Below are 22,903 nucleotides of genomic sequence, written 5' to 3'. Positions count from 1 at the left end.
GCCCGGCCCCGCCGTGAGGGGAACCGGCAGCGAGCCCAGCCCGGAGGTATCTCCGTGAGAGGAACTGAAGCGTGACTTGCAATATGTGGAATATATCAAGATTATTTTAAATGAGAATGTTTTTGATGTAAACTCTTTGTATACTTTCAAACCTAATCAGCAAGAAAAGAGACCTAACGAGAGGAAAGACAGCAGCGGGAACTAACAAGCTTTAGGGATGTAGTAAATCAAAATGTTGATCTATGTGTATGTATACATTGATAATTTGGAAAAGGACTGAAGGTCTGTATATCCTACAGCTGAACTATCTTCATTATAATACTTAAGATCATGTCTAAGGGTCGAAAAGGCCCTGCTTGGGTGCAGACCCTTCCCCATTGCATGTGGAGAAGTTAGCTGGGGATTGGCTAATTTGTATGGAAATTACTAAATAATCTTAATAGAGGGGTTGACCTTGGAAAAACACTAACTCTGAACTGCTGTAAATAATAGCATGCAAATCCAGTGGGGTGTGTTGGGATTTGTGGAAACCCAACAAGCATCCAGGCTTGTGTAAATAATATCTCTCTCAAGTGTGTAGGTATTGGCTTGTTGCGCACCACATAGTAAATCAGCTTTTGAAGACAACAGGACTGATTAGCCTTGAGAACACCCAGAGGTCCAGGCTACACCAGGAGAAATCAGCCACATCCCTCCCCACGCTTCTTGTTGCACCCCGAACAGAACCATTCCGGATAGCTTTTCCTATGTGAAGATGCCCTGAGGAGCAAGCCTGCCCAAGGAACAGATCTTCCACCAGCCAGAGGGACCCGGTGACCCAGAAATAGAGACTTTACAGATTAATGAAAAAGCAGCCTGCTACGTACAGTGCAGCTAGTGCCTCCTTCTTTTTTTTTTGTTTTTCATCTTTTATACAGCCTGTAGCATCACATTTCTGTTCACATGTATGAACTGTACACTCACACATCTTTTCAATGTAAAGGCCATATATGTATCAGTATGGATGGATGTCATGCTAATAACCATTTGTTAGTAGTAGGATACATCAGCAGATGATGCTGAAGAAAGGGAGCAAGCAGGCTTTCTGGGTACTATCTCCAGTATAAACTACCATCAGCATTACTGTATTATAACAATGTGCATTAAGGGAAAATACTGGCACAGGCTGGCCAGGACAGTGATGAAGTCACCGTCCCTGGAAGTGTTCAGAAAACATGTGTATGTGGCACTTGGGGACATGGCATAGTGGTGACCTTGTCACTGCTGCATTAATGGTTGCACTCCATGATCTAAAAGGGCTTTTCCCAATTTTTTACAATTCTGACCCTTTATTACGAAAAGTGAAAAGGAAAGGAGGAGTGGCTACCAAATTTTCTTCGTTTGGTGTTAAATTTTAAAGAAGGAGAACACTACTAACACTTTTCAGTTAATTCGCCACATCAGGTGAAGGCATGAAAAAGCAGGATCCACTGGGTCTACCTGAAGCTGAAGGGCACTAACAAGCAGCTATTATTTATTTGGCTAAATCCTGTAACCCGAGACTTTGCGATGCACACAAGAGACGGGTGAATGCTGCTGGATAAGAGCCTCAAGCAGCCAGACTAAAGATTTGATGAAATGCTCCTGTTCTGATACTTTGCAGCCTGTAGAAGTTGGTTACCTGATCCTCTGCTGTACCTGAGCCTCATTGTTGCAGCTTTTAATAACTGAATATCCAGACGACCTATAAAGGTGCCTTTGAGGAAAGAACTGACAAGAGTCAGTTTTCCCAGCTCAAAATGGGCAACAAGCAAACCATTTTCACTCAAGAGCAACTGGATGCATATCAGGTATAAAGCAAACTAAATAGCTGTTTGCACAGGACATTGAATAATGGCAAAGGTATTGTTGGGTTTTTTAAAACAACACCTTTTAAAAATTAATAAGTAGAAGTACTGAATTGCAGCAAGGATTTTAGTAACATAGTTTGATTTTTACATCAGAAGGAAAAATTATAAAATACTCCTAATTGTATGCCAAAAAGAAATCTTTAGTGCTTACACATACACTAAAGTGTAACTTCATTTAAGTGATTGCATGGGAAAAGTTTGGACCTATGTATGCTAAAAACTGTCATTATCTGTTATACCTTTTCTAATTTCATAGGACTGCACATTTTTCACAAGGAAAGAAATTCTGAGGTGAGTCTTCTGCATGCATGTTGTGAGTAAAGGACAGAGATTGCTGTAAAGGCAAGTTACATGTGGGGTGGGGTAGAGTAGTTAAAAAATAATTTTTAAATTAATTTACTCGAAGTGATACCTTGGGGCAATCTGAGCATTTTTGTTGGCTTTTTTCATTTACAAACCCTATCCTAAACTGAGTCAGAATTCTAAATTTTGTATTCATGTACTAATCCCTCTTTATTTATTAGAAATAAGTGCAATGAATTATGTCTTAGTGGCAGGAACATCCACAGTTCTCTCATATGGTTTTCAGACAGATGATTCAAAGTGAACTGTTATTCTCTGGAATACTTTGGTGGTTTAGGAAAACTTCTATGATTGTGTCAAGTTTTCTTGTAAATGATTATACTGCTGCTCCAAGATGCATTTTCCCCCAAGTCTTCATGTGCCTCACTGAACTTCCCATTTAATCTTTGGCCAAAGGATCTGATACAGGCAGGATCAGGATTCTGTTCAGGGACTGAGAGTCCTCACTCGAAAACATGAGCATGTTCTCCTCTCATAAAGGTTTGGCTGCATGTCCTGTGTAAGCATTTTCACCTAACAGCTCTATAATGAAGTTTTCTATACTTTTCACCAGTTACACTTATGTTGCTTGTTGTTTTTTTCCAGTAAAAACTGTTAATGACTGATCTCCATCTGGTAATGCATGCGAAGTGTGAAAAATTAGGTGGAAAAGCAAAACCCCTTGTTCTCAAAAGTCTGAAGAGCCTGTTCAGCCAACAAGCCTTTCTCTCTGTCTCAGGCTGTTTTACAGGTACCGAGATCTGGCCCCACAGCTCGTTCCCCTTGACTACTCCGACAAACCAGCCGTGACACTCCCCTACGAGCTCATCGGCAGCATGCCAGAGCTCAAGGTACCAAGCACACGACTCGAGTGACACATTTCAGTTTCATCTACCCTTTTTGAATAATTCATCCAGGACTAATTGCTGGGAGGCTGACATAGAAATAAATATGGACTATCAAAGTCAGAAGTCTTTCTGGAAGCTTCTAGTAATTCCCAGAAAACACCCTGAAACAGCACAAAGGTTGAACAGGGGTGTGGCTGTGTCTGCTTCTGACACAGCATTAGATAAGAACTTAAAGGCAGAAAGGGGAAAATTTGCCGAAACGGTGATTCAACAAAAGTAATCTCACTCCACTTGCCTTACCTGCACTGAAATAAATGCTAGTAAGAATGACCTTCCCTTGCTCCTGTGCTCTGTTTCCCAGGACAACCCATTCCGCCAGCGGATAGCAGAAGTGTTCTCAGAGCACGGAGACGGCAATATGACTTTAGATGATTTTTTGGACATGTTTTCTGTGTTAAGTGAAATGGCTCCCAGAGACTTGAAAGCTTACTACGCTTTTAAAATTTATGGTAAGATGTGTAAAAAGTAAGCAGGGAAATCCTGCAGCTTCAAGTAGGGCTGCAAAATCCTCACTTTGTCACCATAATGATTTCTAGTTACCATTTCTTTTAATAGCACTTGACTGTTTGTTCTCCCTCTTCTAAAAACTTCTGGCTTTCTTTATCCTTTTGTCTCTAATTTATTTGGTATTAAGATTTGCTACGAAATTTGCAACTTGAAATTATCTGCAGTTGTCAAGAGCTGATAAACATTAAGGAATATTTCTGTCTGAGGGGCTGCTTGGAAAAGTACGGTACAGGGGACTTGGCTGCCCACAAATCTGTAGGGTGAATTGGGAGGGGTAGGCAGGGAAGCACACAGCAGGCTTTTTTCTCCAAGAACAAATGTAAAGGTATTTTTTTTAAACTACCATTTACAGTTACTTTCTTTATGATCAGCTAAAGACAAACAATATATCAAACCCACACAATCTTGCTGGAATAATTTAATGATGGCTAGGCTATGTTTAGCCATTAAACTACTTACAGTTGTTACACTTATGTATGAAAAGGAGAAATTATGAGATTTTTATTTTGTAACTCATTTCTTTTACAAGTAGATAGAGGTAACTTCATTTCTGATTTGAGAGTTCTACTGATAAAAATCCATCACAGCCTGGAAACCAAACCCTTCTACTGGGTCTTGGCAAAGAACCATGCAAAATGCAGACTTTTGTCACTTTAAATTAACTTTGTCTCCTTTGTCAGACTTCAACAATGATGATTACATATGCAAATCAGATCTGGAGAAAACTGTCAACAAATTAACCCGAAATGAACTGACCCCAGAAGAAGTCAGCCTTGTGTGTGAAAAGGTGATTTACGAGGCCGATGTGGACAACGATGGCAAGCTGTCCTTGGCAGACTTTCAGCATATGATCACACGAGCTCCAGATTTCCTCAGGTAATACTTGCTTTTAATTTCCAACACAAAATTCTCTTAGTTTCCTTGTCAGAAGCCTCTGAAGTATGTGCTTACATCTCCTCAGCGTTTGCAGATCACCACTCTTCCCTGGCAGGTTCTAGTAGAGCTGCCCACTGCAAAAACAGGTGCTTAAAAAAGCCTGGAGGCTTCTTGACTTGCTTTTGAACTTCCGGAGTGTTTTTTACATGATAGAAGGTACTTGTAACTTAAAAATTTAGTATTAGCACTCAGGCTGCATTGACAAATGCATGAGATTTGCTCACTCAATGCTTAATACAGTGTTAATGTGGTTTCTGATGCACATCTTACACAAAACAGCACTCAAATCTTGCATTTATTTAATGTACCCAGTCTAGGGAAATGCTTTTACAAATAAAGTTTCCAATTTATCACAGAGACCTACAATTAACTGTAGTAAATACTTCAAACAGAGTGATACATAAGTGGTCACAATTTCCTTTTTTTAACAGCACCTTTCATATTCGAATCTAAATCTAGTCGACCATGGGGACAGGAACTCTTCTGGGACTTCCAACAACTCTTACTTCACCTGAGATGGTTCACCAACCATGAAAGCACAAGATGAGAGGGCCAAAGGGGAAAATTTCTGGTACCTGAACCAGTCAGAGAACTGTCTTTCATTTATGTCCTTAATGAATTGTTCCTTTTAAGCTCTTCATCAGGATTTCCCTGTAATTTAGCAAAATGTCTATTCCCTATCATCAGGTAGAGCAAACCTGGCCTGGGCAGTCAGAAGGGGAGTATTTTTTTTAAAGTTCACACACCACCAGGTAGTAAAGGAACTTGTATCAAGCTATAACCTCTAAAAATTCACCTAAAAACACCTTAACCAGCAAAAAAATCCCTTTAGTCTCAAAAATGCAAGTAACTCCTATGGTTATTTATGGTCTTAATAACTGGTCCAGTGAATCAATTCCTTAAGTATTCTCCCACAGTGCAGGATTAACAATGAAAAAGTCAGCATAGTTTAGAGACAAGAGTCTACCCCAGGTCCTGTCCCTCTTCTTCATTTTCAGAAATCTCGTATTTTCCACACCCACCAGGGTGCCTATATACTAATAATGAAAAGGACTGAAAACTAAGTTTGCAAAATTCTCTTTTCAAAAGAAGTTTATTTATGCAGTGTTCAGGGTCCTGTACAGGAGAGTAAAAACAGACATACTGTAATAAACAAGTTTTGTTTTAATACAAACATGAAAATCAATGAGAAGTGTTTAAGAAAGCAGTTGTAATGTGGAAAGGGTGGCAGCCAAAAGTGATCATTCAAAAAATACAATTTACAGTTATTTTTACAAATCCTGGGATGCATTAAACTCCCTTCAAAACAAAGCTGTAAGTCCCAACTCACACTCAATGTAGAGCAGATGATTCCTGCAGAAAGGCTGGAGTGACCAGTTAACCAGCCAGTTACCTTTATTAACCACAAAACCTCCAGGGATCAGTGAAGGATGGGTCAGGTAATAAGGCAGCCTGGAACACTCAGACTGCAGTTACCATTCACGTTCCTTTGAACAGATCTTTAATTAAGCTAGAAATGAAGACACAAGTTAGTCATCATTCTTCCCCAAGCCCCACAACTTCTACAAGTACAAAGGAGCCCATCCTCACACAGCTGCTTGTGCATATCAGCATCTCATATGAAAGGAGAGACCAAATAATTTTCAGCAGCAGTAAAGAGACTTACAATAATCCATAGGATTTATAAATCTGAGGCTGGAAGTCTGATGCTGGCATAAGGTTCTGATGTCAGGAAACATGGGCTGTGCCTGTCAGTACAGGACACAGACAACATCAGTGTTAAGTAAGTGTTAGAACAACAGCTCCACCACTTACTGACAGACTGACAGGTCTCCACCCCAAGGAGTGGACAACTATGCAAAGTACTGCAACCTGCCTCAATAATAAAATCAACCACAGAATTCCATGATACTCACTAATATAAGGGAATTTGAGAACATGCTAAAAAATGGGTTTGTTTCTCTACAAAACAGATGTTGATCGATTACCTGACATTTTAGCGCTATGTAGACACTGAGAATGAGTAGTAAGCACAGTTAGTTTCAATTCCTTCAATTCCCCAGTTTTACAGATTTTGTACCCAATTTCCGATCTTTTTTTCCTTCCTTACTTGAAGAAAGCTTAAGCCACAAGTAGATTATTGTATGTATCTACACAGTACCTCTCTGACAATTGCATTTTTCTTTACATTCATATTTAATAAACACAATAAAGTAATTGAACGATGTGATGGAACCAAACTGCACTTCTCCTAGATTTAATGCCTGTGTTTAGTGACACATAGCCCATGAGCACTGCAGTGTCTTTAACCTTTTCCTCTTACACTTGAATTTTAGGTTTCACGTTGCTTACACAGATTTCATGTCTGTGTAGAGCCTTCATATCCAGAAGTACAGTGATGACTGTAGTCACAGTAACTGTATGAGACTTCCTGAGATCAAGCAATAATGTTGTTGTTCGTAAACCCAACCATTTCAAAGGAAATAATGTTATAATTAGGCACATAATCACATGCAACAACCAGCGTAAGTTTAAACACAAGGTATTCACATACAAATAATTCTGAATGCAAGAGTAACCTCAGATTTAGTGAGTGAATGATCACAATACTATCCTTCATGTTTTACCCACTTGTAAATGAATATGGTTTGCTTTCCCATCTTGAGATCAGTTATTGATACAGTCCACAGGCAAGAACCAGTATCATGGCAGACCCATGCTATCAAGTCAGATAAAACACCAATTTTTCCAGTCTCTCTGGAAAATAAATCTGGCTCAACATCTGGCCGTATAAAGCACAAGACAGATGCAAGACAATCCACAGTTATTACTAAGCCAGAAGCAAATGGTTACAGTTATGTAGGAAATCTAGCCAGTCTTATCACCACCCCAGCTGTGCCTCAATCATTTCTTGAAGCACACACAAACTCTTTAAAAACGTCCTTAGCTCAAGATAGGGGTGCTGCTTGTCCAATCTGTGGTCTGTGTTAACTACACTCTGAAGTACATACTGTCTAGAAGCCTCTCCAGTAACTTAACATGGTTTTATCCTACAAATACATCAGTGTGTCAATCCACTACAGGGCACGTTCATCAAGTCCTCACGCTAAAAAGCCACAAGTAAACAAAAAAACCAAACCATCATAAGGTTCTGGTTAGAGGAAAGATTTAATCAGGACAGAGATCATCTAAATGCATCTAAAAATGCATTTTTATAAACTTACACAGTGAAATCTTTTTCCATTTTAAAACAGGCAGCATTCCTGTTGGGCCCAATTGCATGCTGAAGATTTATACAGTTTAATTGTGACTCCAACAGATATCTAACTACAGCAGCACTTACTAGGTGCTACTCTGAGGCCCAGAGTTCAATACCACAAACAAAAGAAAACAAAGCTGGTGAGTAAATTCAATAACTTCAAAATCAACTTTAATTTTACCCTTAAGTGCAGTTGTTAATGTAAACAAAGCATGTTTCAGTTCCAGCGAGCTGCAGTACACAGCTAGTGTGTTCACTGGAGGCAGGTACACCATCACTGCAATCCCTTGACAGCAGCCTTGGAAGCTGATGCTCTTTTTGAGCTTTTTTGACTGCCTCCTTTTGTCAGTCTAAGCCAGAGTCAGGCTCGCAGCCCCCGACCTGGGAGCAAGCACCCACCGAGGAGCTGTGCCTGGCTCTTGCATTTCACACATCAGAACACACTGGACTGGGGTTCTGGGAATGAGTAACAAACTGCTTCTGGGGAAGAATGTGCACTGACATGTCCTATGAACAGGCTGTTGCTGCCTGACAGCTGCAGTGACTAACATGCAGCAGCAAGGCCAGTCTCAGTCTAAGACATAAACTCTCTTTTCATAAAGTGTTCTGATGTGTAACATTTATTTGCATATCTGAGCAAGTGTGCTTGGGAACACACAACTGGGAGCAGTGCAATATGTTTCCTTGTCATGATTTAAAACTACCTACTGTGTCATGATAGGGGTAGAGTCATTCCCAGCTGGAGAGTGGTACAGCTACCCATTCTAAGGTGACAGATTTTGTGTAAGTGTCCCTGCCTGACCCTGGTTCTCCAAGAACAGATGACAGATCATCTGTACAGGACTCAGTGTAGCCATCAGCTCCTGTTAAACACATCTGAATGTCTGGAGTACTTAATTAAGCACAGTCAAGTCTAATATGGATGAATTAGCAATGGTAAGGACCCATTCTATTTACAACACACATTCTTTTTTTAAAAAAAAATAGAGATTCTTTTGAGGAGAATTTTTTAAAACTTCAATTGTACTTGTGGATTGTCTAGAGTAACACAACTGATAAAGGAGATAAAGGAGTTTCTCTGTAGTAGTAAAGAGGTGGAGCTGCAGAAAGCTCCCTTGTACCTCTCCTGCAAAGGCATCAGCCTGCACTGCTCACCTTGGTGCATTTCTGGGATGGTCTCACGCCACTGTTCTGTGTACAGCTACACACTGGATATGCACATATACCACGTATCATACCTGTACTTCATTAACAGTGGCATTTAAGTTTCTTATTTTTATCATAACTTCATCTTTCTAAACTGGATACACGACAGATACGAATGAAGATTGAAGTCTGTCAGCAATGGTGCTGCATCTCACATGTGTATCTGTTCTTCCTCTGCTAGACAATACACATACCCAGTGGCAATCTGACAAAAATAAACTTGTTTCATCTCCAAAACTGAAGAGTCAGACAATTACCAAAATAAAGCATTTCTTATTCAGATGGTCACAAAGTGACAAGGTACGCTGGGAGCACTAAGTCCATGGAAAGAGGAAACCTCACTTAGCACAGGCACAGTCCAGCTCAGATTAAGGCCGTGTCCCTCACAGAAGAACACATCGGAAAAAGCTGCTTTTCTTTTGCTGGTCTTGTGTGATTTTGACTCCCTGGTTGCTGCCTTGGGGGCTATTGCCTTCCTGAAGATGGAAAGAATATCCAGTTATTTATACTTAGCAGATTCTCCCATCCATACTTCATTTGGCCATTCTGCTGAACCAAGCCTAACATACACAAAAACTTTTCCCACAATCAATAAGATACATCACTCATTTATCTGTGTCTTACACCAGCCATGACAGAAAACTGGAGAACTGCATCTGCAGCTTTTGGCTTCAACCAGCTCACACTGTGCTTATGCCTCAGCTTCCACCAACTCAAAGACAACTGAGATTAAAAACAAATAAATTACAGGGCATGTCTGGCTCTTGTTGAAAGGCCTAGGAAGCATCAGCAAGACACAAAATATCCCACTGCATCAGTTCATATCTCACCACATGAAGTTGGAGTTACCAGTAAGAGTAGAAAGAACCCTCATTAGTTTCATTTCATATTCCTAAAGGAACAATCTAACATCACTGTGCATTTATTTGTTGTAAAAAGACAACCCAATTGTTACTCAGGATATGTGTGCAAAGATTATCCAAAACCATTAATTCTTTACCTGTTCTTAAACCGTTTGAAGCTTCTACCCTGAAGTATAATGTGTGCCTCCCCTATCTCTAATATATATGAATTTCAGACTGCAAGAGTGAGAAGTATCATAAACTGCTCTACCCCCCGCCTGACTTTTATTAAACAAATAACAGATAATTTTATTTAGAACCACTCAACCATTGCAGCTAACTCCTGAAATGCAGAAGACAACCAATGTCAGAGCCTGACAAACTAAGAATACATTTCTAGAACTTTAAATGATCTTTCATGTAAGAGACTATGATACATTTTTTATACACTGTGAAACAGTTCTTGTAATGTGGTTTTTTGTTTGCTTTTTTTTTTTCTTATTTAAACCCAGCATGGACAAAATCAAAGTAACTCACCAACTTCTTGTCCATTTTTGCTTTGATATCTCTTGCAAGAGTGAAAAATGCCTGTGACAAGTCAAACAGTTTAGTGTTACAGAATAAATGTTTTCTAACAGTTTTGTTTAGCAATAAGCTACTTCCCAAGTTTTGACATACTACACAAGAACGCTAGGCTTTCAGTATTTTTCCCTCTGCTCCAGGTTTTAATGTTCCTTCTCTAGCTCCACAATCTTCCTTCCTGAGTCACAAAGCCACACTGGCACCCCCAGCCAGGGTCTGTGCTGCAGCAAGTGCTTAACAACCCATCTGTGGTACCCAGCAATGGAGTTCTGCATCGTACCAGAATGGGCAACTGTTCACACTGCTGGTTTGCACAAAGAGGACAATAAATACAAGAGAAAGGCATCAGTACTTACATTCTCTATGTTTATATTTGCTTTTGCACTGGTCTCCATGAATTTAATCCCAAAACTTGCTGCAAGCTGAACAAAAGCAGATTGCACATTAGTTGAACAATTACAGGAACAGCTCCAAACACAATCCTGGGCACAGCATCTGTCCCTGCTGCCACCAGTCAATGGAGTTGGGGATTTACTCACACAGAACAATTAGCAAAAATTAGAAACTAAATCTCACTGCAATTGGCATCTGTTATCACTGGCTTTGCTCTGCTCTTTTACACTCTGCACACGTTTTAACTTGCACTTTTTCATTTGTTTCTTGCATAGATAGCTTGTCAGTCTCATAACAACCACAGTGCAAAAAAAGCCTCTGCAAAAAAACCTTCTGACATCAGAAAAGACAATCCCATCTACCTCTGTCTCAGTAGCTTTCAGCCAAAACAGATATTTCCTCCATGTCCAACTCTAGCATCCTTCTAGAAGTCCCACTCCTTGCCTTGCCATCTGTTAGGTACTTGAAAAGAATCCTTGACACAGGTTCTGCTTTTGATCACAGTGTGGAAAAGCACTGCTATGACAGTTTGGGGAATGCTCTGTCATTCCACTCAGGAACAGCACTGTGGTACCACGGCAGCGTGCATTCATCAGCGCAGCTCTTAGACTCTGAAAAGCCCAAGTCAAAATACATTGAAGCCACAGCACTTACCTTCTCCCCTTGCTCTCTAGAGACTTGTCTTTTGTCATTTGCATCACATTTGTTCCCCAGGATCATTTTTTCAACATCTGGAGAGGCGTGCTAAGACAAACACAGAGCAGAGACTTGGGCTTGGCTTTTGTAGATAAACATTGCCAGACAGATGAGGCACCCACTGAGTATCCAACACAGATTTCTAGGCTCCCCCAACCCCTCATCCCAGCATGTGTGGTGACTGCACCATGGCAGCTCTTGGATCAATTGTTGTGCAGGAAACCATCACATTAGGTGCACTCAGAAGTACAGGGGCTACAGCCCTCACAACAAATCACTATCAGCCAAGGCATTCCAGAAACTATTACTGATTTTCATCCCACTTACCTTCCACGTACCCCGCAGCACATGATGAAATGCAAAGCTTCTGAAGCAATTAAGCTTCAATTACTTTCAGAGGAAGAAATGACACATTTAACAGTCAGTAATAAGTAAAGGGAGAAATTACCTCTTCAATATTCCTCACCCAGTTCCGAATATTTTCAAAAGACTTTTCATTGGTGATGTCATACACTAACATAATGCCCTAAAGGTAAAGAGAAAGATTGTTTCAGCAGGAGTTAAAGGTTTATCCATAACAGAGAGGAGCAAGTCAACAGTGGCTATTTTTAATAACTGGTTCCCATTTAATGGCAGTGAGATAAGGCGTGTGGGACATGTATTCATAGAGTGAAGCATGGAAGAAGCTGCCTTTCCAAAGTCCCACATCGTCCCAGCACAGCTCCAGCACCACTTGGAGCAGGAGCACAGCTGTGAGTGTCTAGCCTGGCAGACCACCACGCTGGGAGAGGGTCAGCTGTGAGTATTCCACATCAGACCCAGGTGACCTGACCCACCAGTGGGTTTATCACGACCCCTGTCACAGGATCACCAATTTGCTCCTACCATGGCTCCCCTGTAGTAGGCGGTTGTGATGGTCCGGAATCGCTCCTGCCCAGCTGTGTCCCTGCAACAGACAGAACATGGGGCTCACACAAAGCACCTCCGCATTACCTCCATTTTACACTACCAAAAAATTGAAATAATTTTGAACCAGTCTCCAGAGCACTAGAACTATCTTTTGGGCTCTAAGATACCATAAACTACTGAACAGCATAACTAGGTAAAAACCTAACACAGCCCCACGCACACCACAGAGCCCCAGCTATTAGATGCTCACTGCAACAGAAAAGCCTTACCAGATCTGCAGCTTGATTCTCTTGCCATCGAGCTCTATCGTTCTAATTTTAAAGTCAATACCTGAAAGGAGAATCCATTACTTTAGTCACAGGTCCTGCCGAAAGGCCAGATCCAGCGGCTTTCCCTTCAATTACGCTGCTCAGTTTCACGTCCTCAGTGCTCCCTCCCCGCTGCTCCCCAGCACGGGACGGCTCCCAGGGGCTGCGGGGCCGGACGGAGCAGCCCCTCACGGACCCCGTACGGAGCCCCCCACCATGGCAGCGAATCCGCCCCTCCGGAACGGGGGCCCGAGCCCGGAGCTGCGGTAGCCGAAGCCAAAGCCCCGAACGGGACAAGCCGCCGCCTCCCCGCGGGACGCCCGGGCGGGCCGGTGCGGAGCGCAGCGAGGTGCGGCCGCGGCCGGCGCTCACCGATGGTGGAGATGAAGGTGGCGTTGAAGGCGTCCTCGGAAAAGCGGAACAGGGCACAGGTCTTGCCCACGCCCGAGTCGCCGATCAGCAGCAGCTTGAACAGGTAATCGTAGGTCTTCGCCATGTTGGTGGGCACCCGCCCCGCCCGCCACACGCTGATTGGCCGAGCCCGGCGGGGAGCGCACGGAGCCGGCACACCATTGGCGGGCGACCTTGACGCGAGTGTAAGCGGCGCTGCGATTGGCTGTCGGCCCCACCGCTGGTGTTCGTCATTTCCTGTTACGGATAGGCGAGGCCGGGCGGTGACGTATGACGTCACTCCCGTGACAGCCCGCACCGTGACGCCACGGCCCCGAGCAGCAGCGCTATAAAAAGCCGCGAAGAGGCCTCGGTACTGAGAAATTGTTTAATATGAAACGACAGGGACAGGGGCCCGCGGACGTGGCGCCACCGCTCGGGTGCAGCTTCTAGCGGGGTTTCTATGGAAGGAGTAAAGAACCGTGAGAACAGCCACGGCACGGGACTCGCAGCAGCCCCGGTGCATCAGGGGCTCCCTGGGGGCTCTCGGGATGAGCTGGCCCCGAGGGATGCCCAGAGCCTATGGTGTGGCTTTGCTGGTCATAACTTAATTGGCTTTTCCAGGATACAGAGAGAGAAAGGACAGAGGAACGATGCAGGGACAGGGCTGGTTCCTGGTGGGTGCTGTCAGCTCTGTGCCTCTCATATACAGTTCAGTTCGTTTAGCGTCTGGTCCAGTGTCTGGTGCAAGCCCAAGTTCTCCTCTTTGGCTTGAGCAAGTTTTTCTGGTGATAAAGAAAACCACAAGATTTAAATCACATTATTTTATAGCCTTTTCTCTTTAAATAAAACCTGGGGCAACTTACCTTCATATTTAAGACACCTTTATAGCAGTATCGTCAAAACAGGGCTATTTTTTTTGTAATTGCTGTCCTTACGGGAGGTTTTTGGACATGTCTCATGGAATGTGAAAGACCTGTGTTTTAATGTGTCATTGTGTCATTTATAGGACATGTTGTGCTGTGTTCTCCTTGGTCTGAGAGGTTTTTAACCAGGCTGGTGGAGCACAAGTAGACAATGAGTGCACTTAAAGCTTTTTGCTGACACCTGCATCCCTGGGAACACTAAAATTCAAGTGTTTGCCAGAGCCAGGTCCTGCCCCATCCTGACCATGTCTTGCCCAACCCCACATGAGGAGCTGAATGTGTTTTTGGTGTCATCACCAGCGTATTTGAGGTGATTTATACAGAAGTAAACCCTTAAAGATGAAAGGCAGAGGTTATGTTTTATTGAGCTCAGTTCCCATGGGGGTGGAAGGGTTGCTTGTGGAAGTGGCACAGGAGTGACAGGGATTACAGGCAAGAAAAGCTTGAGAAAACACAGTGAGTGCCCTGAGTCCCCACACAAGGGCAGGTCACAAAGAGGTCATGTCGTTGAGGGCATGGTCGAGCTCCTCACTGATGGCTTTGTACTTCAGCTTCTGAGCGTAGAGCTCATCTGTCAGTCATGAGGGCAGCAGGAATAGGCCAGCAAGAAATGCAGGGAAGAGAAGAAGCCACAGGAGGAGAACGAAGACAGGCAAAAGGCAACAGCAGCCAAAGAAGTTGGGGCGAAAAACAAAACAGAAGTGTAGTTAAGTATCAGAAGGAAAGCAAAAGGCTCACAAAGCTGGTCAGAAGTTTCACCTATGTGAACATTTTGTCTTTTTGTAATCTCGCAATTATTTTCCAGTAAACTGATTAAGTAGGGTGTGGAAAAATTGGCCATAATCAGGTCCTTGTTACCAACCTTATGAAAGAAAACCTTTTTCAGGAGAACTTACATCACACAGGGCAGGTGTCCAGTGGACACATCACACCCATCTACCAATATGCCTGATGAGTGCTGCTGTTCTTTCCCAATAAAACCAACCACCCACTCCTTGAATTTGTTCTCTGATTTGAAACAGAACACTTTTAACGAAACTTGAGTCATTCCATACCTTCCAGGTCATCAATAGACTTTTCCAGTTTGGCAACAGTTCTCTCTGCAAATTCCGCACGAGTTTCAGCCTAAAAAAGTTGAAATAGCATCATTGGACGCTCCTAGAAAGATTATGCCCAAAGACAGTTTAGGGATGGCCAAACTCACTTCTTTCAGCTTGTCAGAGAGAATCTTGATTTCTTCTTCATATTTATCTTCTTTTTCTGAGTACTGTGAAAACAATAAACACTCTTTAAGGGAAGTTGTAGCAAAAAGAATAAATGTTTATGCAACTGTGACCTATTCATAAGCACTCGTCCTTTTACAACAGCTGCAAACACCATTTCCATGCTTTCCTTCTCTCCCCCAGACCTTCAGGCTTGTTTGGGCAGAACTGAAGGAGTGATATCCACAAGCAGGCAGGTAAAACCTCTCATCTGCTTTGTATTTCTAGTTTATTTCTATGATTTCTATACACAAGTTTTGGCTTTGCCCATGTCCTGTAGTTGACTGAAAGAACCAACCTTTTCAGATTGAGCTTCCAAAGATTTCAGGTTGTTTGTGACGTTCTTTAACTCCTCTTCAAGGTCACTACATTTACTATAAGGGGAAAATGTAAGTATGAATTATTAGTGTTCCTGTTATGATTGGAGGATTCTAAAGAATACAAAGGAAGAAGTAATTAAGTCTGAAAGAAGAAAACCAGGTATATAGTGTACAAACAAACTTCTGCAAGTATTAACTACATGTTTGCCTACCAGATTTTCTTAATGAAATTGAATGTTGATCTTTATTGAACTCTAAAAAGTTACTCACACTTCAGACACCTCTGCACGCTCCTCAGCTCTTTCCAGTTCACCCTCCAAAATAACCAGTTTACGGGCAACCTGTAAAAAGACAACACCTGTGTCAGGCCAGTCTGTAGTTCACAGAATGACAGCACAGTTTGGGTTGGGAGGGACCTCAAAAATCTTCTAGTTCCATCCCCTGCCACAGGCTGGGACACCTTCCTTACAGATTTCAAAAAGCAGTCAGAAGTACTCCATTCTTGCTTCCTCTAGAATAAGGAATTCAGTTAAAGGATATACCAATACACATACATAAAGCTACAACAGCCCTCCCCAATTATTTAGATTTTGCAGTATTTTTAGCATTAGGTACCTAACATGCTGCAAATCACTATTAAAATTCCTACTTGTTGGGGCTAAACTGAAGAGTAGCATTATTGTTCATGGCCCTTCTGTATGTTTTACCATTTCCTTCTCCCTTTTACCTCCTCATACTTGCGATCAGCTTCTTCAGCAATGTGCTTGGCCTCCTTCAACTGCATTTCCTGAATTTCCATTTTCTCTTCATCTTTCATTGCTCTGTTCTCAATAACTTTCATTCCTCTGCAGAAGTCAAAGCATGTTTAATGTAGAAGCATTATGGCACTTCTATCTCAACTTCACAAAGTGGAATTTTGTATTTATGACCCAAAAGTGGCCCATTATGACCATCGTGTTCATCATGGCATTACTTAATCAAGCCTGTAAAAAAGTTGCAAGTCTCTGACCTGCAGCCCACATGAGCACATGCAGATACTAAATGACACAGGAGTATTTAATTCATATATATCCACTTTTTTTACGACAGAAAATAAAAAAAGAACGTACCTCTCACTCTCATCTGCTGCTTTCTCAGCCTCCTCCAATTTCTGCAGGGCTGTGGCCAGTCGTTCCTGGGCGCGATCCAACTCCTCTTCCACGAGCTGGATGCGTCTGTTCAGAGCTGCCACCTCACCTTCAGCCTGCAAGAAACAACCACCCAGAACTGGGGTTACACCAGCCCCTTGCTGCTGGAAAATGCTCCCAACTAATCAGGTTCCTTAAACTGCACCAGCATCTCCCTGGGACATGCAAGGGAGCTCAGAGGCCCTTCTGCCTCTGCTTTTTTGTTTGCCTTATCTGTGGCATCTCAGGAATGTCAAGGTATAGAGTGAGTGTTTGTCCCTTCTTTTTTTTAATGGCACTTACCATTCCTGCCTCACAAGAAGGAACTCTACAGGACTGCAAATGGATCAGGGTATTTCTGAAGCACTTCACAGGGCTGCGTATATACAAACTTAAAGAATGAACCGTATCCATCATGGCTTAGTTCCAAAACCTTCAGCTCTGATTTCTCTGCCCTTGGTTTCAGTGACACCCTGTCACAGCTCACTGTGAAGTCTGAGCCAGTTCCTGATCCATTCTGGCTCCCTAGCCTGCAACGCTGTAGATTCTATGTGGTCAGCTGGGCACAGACAGTGGCCTCAGCATGGCAGAGTCAGGCTTTTTTGGGACAAAATTAGATATAGTCTTAAGTTTCCTTTCCTTTCTGTGGTACTTAAGGAATTAGTCGGGATGCATTTCTTAATAGTAAGATCTGCTTGTGTATTATTGAATAAACTGCACAGTAACTGAACACCATTAAAAGTCTGAAAAAGACTAGTTAATAAATGGAAGAGACTGCTGGGAGAAAGGCTCGATATAGACAACATGGACAAATTGGTGTCCATAAGCATGTGTTTATTAAGATAAGGGTCCTTTAATTGCTTGGTTTTGAAGGAAAATAAAGCCCTGCTTTAGTAACTGCCAAGCTTGTGCTTGTTATTGTCCCCAAATCTGAGGGGGATTGCTATATATAAGATTAGCTTTTTTTTTCCAATCACTTTTATGAGATATAGGTCCTGGAGGGGCAGCTGTTTTATGCTTTATGTTAAAACACTTTGGAAAAAAACACTGTGTTTTGCTGCAGCTTAGCAAATTTGGTCACTGACCACTCCTAAGCTAGAGGAAGTGGTTTCCATTCACTTCTGAGCCATCTTGGAAAGGAGTTCAATGACTTCAAATGGAAGCTGACCCAGGATTCCTCTAGTCATAAATTATCCAACATTTCATCTGCTTTTACCCAGTGCAGTGTTTAACTTCCCAATTTACAGACAAGTCATCGATCATGTACAAAACTGGGATCTGTTCTGTAGCAGCAACTTCTTCCACTAGATAGGGTACTTTTAAGTCACATTTTAATTCAGCAAGATTCCATGGCTCTGGAGCCGGGGCCACTGGGAATCTGGGGTGAGCCTGGCTCCACCTCTCCCAGCAGCAGCCCGCAGTCCTTATACGGTAAAACTAACTCGCTGACATGTGATAAAATAGCAGGAAGATGCCGGGAAGGCTGATCGCACACAAATCTAAGTGAAACCAGCTGTCCAACCCCGGGAGAGCCGCACGCTAGCGGAGAATTCGCATTTCTTTGTGAAAACCAGGACGGAAAGTTATTTTTCAGCAGTTCGGACATTTCCCAGCTGTGCGGTGCCGAGAGGCGGGAACTCCCCGCTCCTGTGTCATGCAGCGCTTTTCCCTAATTAAACAGGCATTTCCTACTAAACTCTCGATCGCTCCCCAGTGCCGATCGGTGCTCAAACGCCTTTTCCGCGGGAATGGGCCCCAAAGCGCGATAAGCGGCGGGCGCCGGGGCCGAGCCGCCGCCGCGCCCGGTTCCCCCGCGGGCGGGCCAGGATGGTGCGGGCGCGGCGCTGCGGCAGCAACGGCGGCTCCCGCGGGCGGTGAGTGCGGAGTGGAGCGGAGCAGCGCGAGGACAGCCGAGGGATGGAGGCAGCCGGCGGCCAAGCCGTCCTCCCGCAGCGGGGAAGAGCCGGGCGCGCCCCAGCGAGAGAGAGCCAGAGACAGGAAGGAAGGAGCAGCCCGGGAGAGAGCGACCGAGATAGGCGAGCAGGCAGCCCGGGCGGTCTCACTTTCTCCCGCAGGTCCCGTTCCAGGTCCAGCTCCCGCTGGAGGACCTGGGCGCGATCCTCCGCCTCATCCGCCTGTTGCTGCAGGCACTGGATCTTCCTCTTGACGGCTTCCAGGGAGCTCGGCGCGGCCATGGGCGCGGACGGCGGGCTGGGCGCGGAGATGCTGCACGTGGCGGGCCCGCGCCTTTCAATGGCCCGGTGACGTCACGCGGCGGGAGGCGGGGCGGTGACGTCGCTCGGAGGAGCCGCCCCGCTCCTGCCCGGCCCGGGCTGCGGCCCCGGCAGCCGCGCTCCCCGCGCCTCAGACACCCGGTGTGCACGGTGCTGCTGCCGGGCACTGCCCGCCGCGCTCCCCGCGCCTCAGACACCCGGTGTGCACGGTGCTGCTGCCGGGCCCTGGCCGCACTTCGTCACTGCCACAACGGGGCGGGCTGTGCCGGGGAGCTTGGCCTGGCCTTTAACCCTGCCGCGGGGATGAAGGCAAAGGGCATCCTTGTGCTACGGCGTAGTTCTACTGTCGTCCCATTTTCCCTCAAAAGTCACCATTTTGTCTACTTTTATTAAAGGAGATTTTTCCTTTCCTCGGGAATTTCCATCCTTTCTGGGGGGGTGTGGGGGAAGGTCCACCGGGGCCCACCAGGTACCCTCCAGGTACCCATCGAGCCTCAGGTGATGCCGGCTCCCGGGGACAGCTGCGTGTGCCACGGTCTCGGTGCAGCATAGCCCCGCTCCCTTTTCAGCAGGGGGGAGGAGATTAAAACCGGGCACCGTAACCCCGCCTTTCTATGCCCCACATATTATATCCTGCATATAACCAGTGAAGTGCATACAAAATACACAGAACAGAGTTACAGGCAAGCGTTAGCCATGGATACGTACATCGGTGGCCTTCTTCTCAGCCTGCTCCAGTTTTTCCTGGGCATCTTTGAGAGCCTCTGAGTACTTATCTAGCTCATCTTCAGTTCCTTTCAACTTCTTCTGCAGAGCTACCAGCTCATCCTCTACCTTTCAAGAGAAAAAACCCTAAAGTGAGCAGACTGATGTAGTATCAGTTACAATTTAATATTACAAAACCACTCTTTATTATTAGTTTTAACCCAATATAGCATACAAAAAAACCATAAAAGACCAGATCAAAGTTCTGCTTCTGACAGCAGTCTGAAAATGACTGGAAGCAGTTGCTAGGGAAGGATCATTAAAAACATGTCAACTTTGAACAACATTGCCTGCCACCACACACAGAGGATCTGGTTTAATACAGAACTCGGTACAAGCCCTTTTTCACCTCATATTTTTGTTTTTTTGGACATCCTGCAGCAGTTTTGCAGCATAAGGATAGATGTTTTTGAATTATGTCCTTTCAGTGTTTATTCAAACACTTACCTGGTGATCTTTTGGGGAACTATTTAATTCCTGTACAGCTGAAAAAAATTAGTGGTCCTTCCTTAACGATCTTTGTGTGTGGTTCAGGACACTTCAAGCCAAATGAGGTACGCTGGATGTGGAGGGGAACAGGGCTGGCCTTGCTATAAGTGGGACTTGGTGACCTTAGGAGGTCCCTTTCCAACCTGGATTATTCTCTAGCTGTAGCCCAACATGATATGCTACATTGTGCAATGAGGCTCAGATTCCTCCATACCATATAAATCCATATTGTTCACTAGAAATGGTGCTATTTATAACCTGCCGGGAGACCGTTTAGTGAGAAACTGTCTCATGCTCCCTGAAGAATTCACGTTATCAAAGGCTTGCTGCTGATAAGGGCGGGCCTGCAAACCCATCTGCTTCATCCTTTCATTTGCAACACACAGCAACTCAGTCTGTTGAGATACTGATTTATCCATTTAGCTCCACCTTTACAGAAATTTACTCTATCAGAATAATTTGTGTTTTGGTGTACTTCATTTTAGTTTCACTGGTAGTTTTAAAGACATTTTTGATAGTGTGCTCTTCTGGAATGTTGTTACGTTGCAGAGAGTAACCAGATAGTGTGAGAGAACTGCAAACCTTGCTTGGATATTCTAACGGAGGGACAGTGAACAGCATAAAGCAGATGCTGGCTTTGTGTATGAATATTTAAGTAACTGTTTGAGTACTGTGCCCACATTAAAAAAGAAGCTGAAAAATTTAAGACAATTCAGAAAAGAGGAGTAAGATCAAAGATTTATTTTTCTAAAGAAGAAGAAATATTAGGTCAGATAAATGCTTATAACATATTAGAGCAGTGTGGAAGACATAGAAGCAGCCCAATTTAGAGAACATAAAAGGGAAAGATGTTGTACTTTTACGAGAAGTGCTGTAAAAACTTGAATGTAGTCAGCTAACATTTCAATATCATTCTGGAAATACTAAAGCTCAAATACGAGACAGACACCCAGAATAAAGATATTGAAAAGCAAAATAACATGAAAATGTTATCATTAGAATTCAGTTAAAAGAACAACATTCAAATTAGGATATTGTCCATTATTCTTGACAAAAAAAAATAATAAGAGAACATATCTCCTGTTGAGTCTTAGCTGGCACCTCTAAGGGGAACTCTCTGCACCGAGAACTTGAAGTGAACTTTATTAATTCACTTCAGGGAGAGGCTTAATTAATGTTTAGACACAGTTGACTCTATTAGCACTAGTCCTACAGGTGTCAGGGTTTACAGCTTTGATTTTAAATATGTAAAGGCCTTTTGCATGGAATCAAAGCATGAGAAAATTAGGACAATTCTGTAAGATTCAAGAAAACTTAGAGAAAGTACTGTTAATAATCTGCTCATGATGTTAATTTTGGAAAGACTGAAATGGCTGAGAAGTTACAGCCTAGTCCTGGTTGTACAAGCATAACAAAAAGGCAAAACACTTCAAAAGAAGATTAACAGAAAACTGACTTCAAATTATTTTGCTTTCTGAATCAGAGCATTGCCACACAGTATTTTGTTATACTTCCACAGCACACACATTTCCAGTGATTTTATTTCCACTTACCTGCTTACATTTGTCCTCAGCTGCCTTCTTATCCGTCTCAGCCTGCTCTGCTCTGTCAATGGCATTCTCTTTGTCTAACTTCAACATCTGCATCTTTTTCTTAATAGCTTCCATTTTTGCTCAAGGACAGGCTGGATCTGTCACACAACTAAAAAAATCTGATTAGTAAAATTCTAGATTTTTAACAGCTTAGACAGAGAAAGAAGTTGTACCCAGGCAAGTCACAGGGAAAATGAGCTACAAGTGGTTTTAGAGAGCTTTAAAACCAGAGGCCCCCTGGACAAAACCCAGATCTATTGGCCTCTTCTCCGGTGTTCTATCCACAGCCTTTCTAAGGAATAAGCTGGAACAGACTCACTAGAGGAATCTTCACCACTCCATCTCCTTATTTGGGTCCTGTTTTCTTAAAGAGAAAACTGTTTCCATTTTTAAGCTTCTGACAGAAGCAAAAGTGTTGACATATGAACACATGCTTGAAAAAAAGCTGATTAGCTCCCCTTCGTGTGCGCAGAGCAATTAACCAACCCAGCACATCTTGGGGATGGCCTACCTTCCTGCAATAATGGCATGAGGCTAATGAAGGGAAGGATCTCTTCAGGTTACTCCAAAATAAATCCATCCATAAAATAAATAAATAAAATTTTTAAAACATCTATGCCTAAGAGGTGGCTAAATTTAAGTTATAAAAAGATGCAGGATATGAGACAGCAGAGGTTTTGTGATGTAAAAATAAGCACTGGTGTTAAGGAACTAGCTATAATGTGTGATAATATAACACATAACAGAGCTCAAATTTAGATGTCAAGTTCAGGCTCAAGGCAAACTCAGTGAGTTTGAGTGCCTGTCCTTGGAATTTCCCTCACTAAATACTTGGGGAACTGAACAACACCTGAAGTCACAGTCTGATGAGCACCCTAAATGATTCCTTCTGCTGTATGAAGGAGTCACCTTCACTCTGTCAGGGAAGAGCAGGCTCTAGGGAGAACAGGAGTAGCTCCACTGACAGAGTGGAGCTGCTCCA

General features: G+C 43.4%; 3 protein-coding genes across 8 annotated transcripts; 1 reads left to right on the top strand and 2 right to left on the bottom strand.

Annotated features, from left to right (window-relative positions):
- The first annotated feature begins 72 nt into the window (after positions 1 to 72).
- On the top strand, positions 73 to 7,833 carry CIB3 (calcium and integrin binding family member 3). The gene is made up of 6 exons (XM_015651708.3): positions 73 to 1,829; positions 2,146 to 2,180; positions 2,971 to 3,082; positions 3,441 to 3,588; positions 4,327 to 4,522; positions 5,014 to 7,833. Exons 1-6 carry the CDS (start codon positions 1,779 to 1,781, stop codon positions 5,033 to 5,035), a joined length of 564 nt encoding a protein of 187 aa, XP_015507194.1. The 5' UTR covers positions 73 to 1,778; the 3' UTR covers positions 5,036 to 7,833.
- On the bottom strand, positions 5,657 to 13,313 carry RAB8A (RAB8A, member RAS oncogene family). Of its 3 annotated transcripts, none has more exons than XM_033520176.1 (8): positions 13,150 to 13,313; positions 12,739 to 12,799; positions 12,446 to 12,506; positions 12,009 to 12,086; positions 11,519 to 11,608; positions 10,828 to 10,893; positions 10,427 to 10,477; positions 5,657 to 6,330 (listed from the first exon to the last, which is right to left on the bottom strand). In XM_033520176.1, the coding sequence occupies exons 1-8, from the start codon at positions 13,271 to 13,273 to the stop codon at positions 6,226 to 6,228; spliced, it is 636 nt and encodes a 211-aa protein (XP_033376067.1). In that variant the 5' UTR covers positions 13,274 to 13,313; the 3' UTR covers positions 5,657 to 6,225. The 3 variants fall into 3 exon arrangements, with proteins under 3 accessions (XP_033376067.1, XP_033376068.1, XP_015507189.1); XM_033520177.1 differs by having other exon boundaries at positions 5,657 to 6,092; XM_015651703.3 differs by having other exon boundaries at positions 5,662 to 9,523; positions 13,150 to 13,312.
- A 228-nt stretch (positions 13,314 to 13,541) lies between these two features.
- On the bottom strand, positions 13,542 to 22,279 carry TPM4 (tropomyosin 4). Of its 4 annotated transcripts, none has more exons than XM_015651694.3 (9): positions 21,883 to 22,279; positions 19,784 to 19,909; positions 16,785 to 16,918; positions 16,403 to 16,520; positions 15,946 to 16,016; positions 15,654 to 15,729; positions 15,298 to 15,360; positions 15,149 to 15,218; positions 13,542 to 13,952 (listed from the first exon to the last, which is right to left on the bottom strand). In XM_015651694.3, the coding sequence occupies exons 1-9, from the start codon at positions 21,994 to 21,996 to the stop codon at positions 13,870 to 13,872; spliced, it is 855 nt and encodes a 284-aa protein (XP_015507180.1). In that variant the 5' UTR covers positions 21,997 to 22,279; the 3' UTR covers positions 13,542 to 13,869. The 4 variants fall into 4 exon arrangements, with proteins under 4 accessions (XP_015507180.1, XP_015507183.1, XP_015507182.1 ...); XM_015651696.3 differs by lacking the exon at positions 13,542 to 13,952 and adding an exon at positions 14,434 to 14,664; XM_015651697.3 differs by lacking the exons at positions 19,784 to 19,909; positions 21,883 to 22,279 and adding an exon at positions 18,905 to 19,095.
- Positions 22,280 to 22,903: the final 624 nt, after the last annotated feature.

The sequence above is a fragment of the Parus major genome, chromosome 28 (genome assembly GCF_001522545.3).
Source record: "Parus major isolate Abel chromosome 28, Parus_major1.1, whole genome shotgun sequence".
NCBI classification, from domain to species: Eukaryota; Metazoa; Chordata; class Aves; order Passeriformes; family Paridae; genus Parus; species Parus major.
Note: the sequence above shows the minus strand (reverse complement) of the source record. Positions and strands in the feature narration are given on the sequence as shown.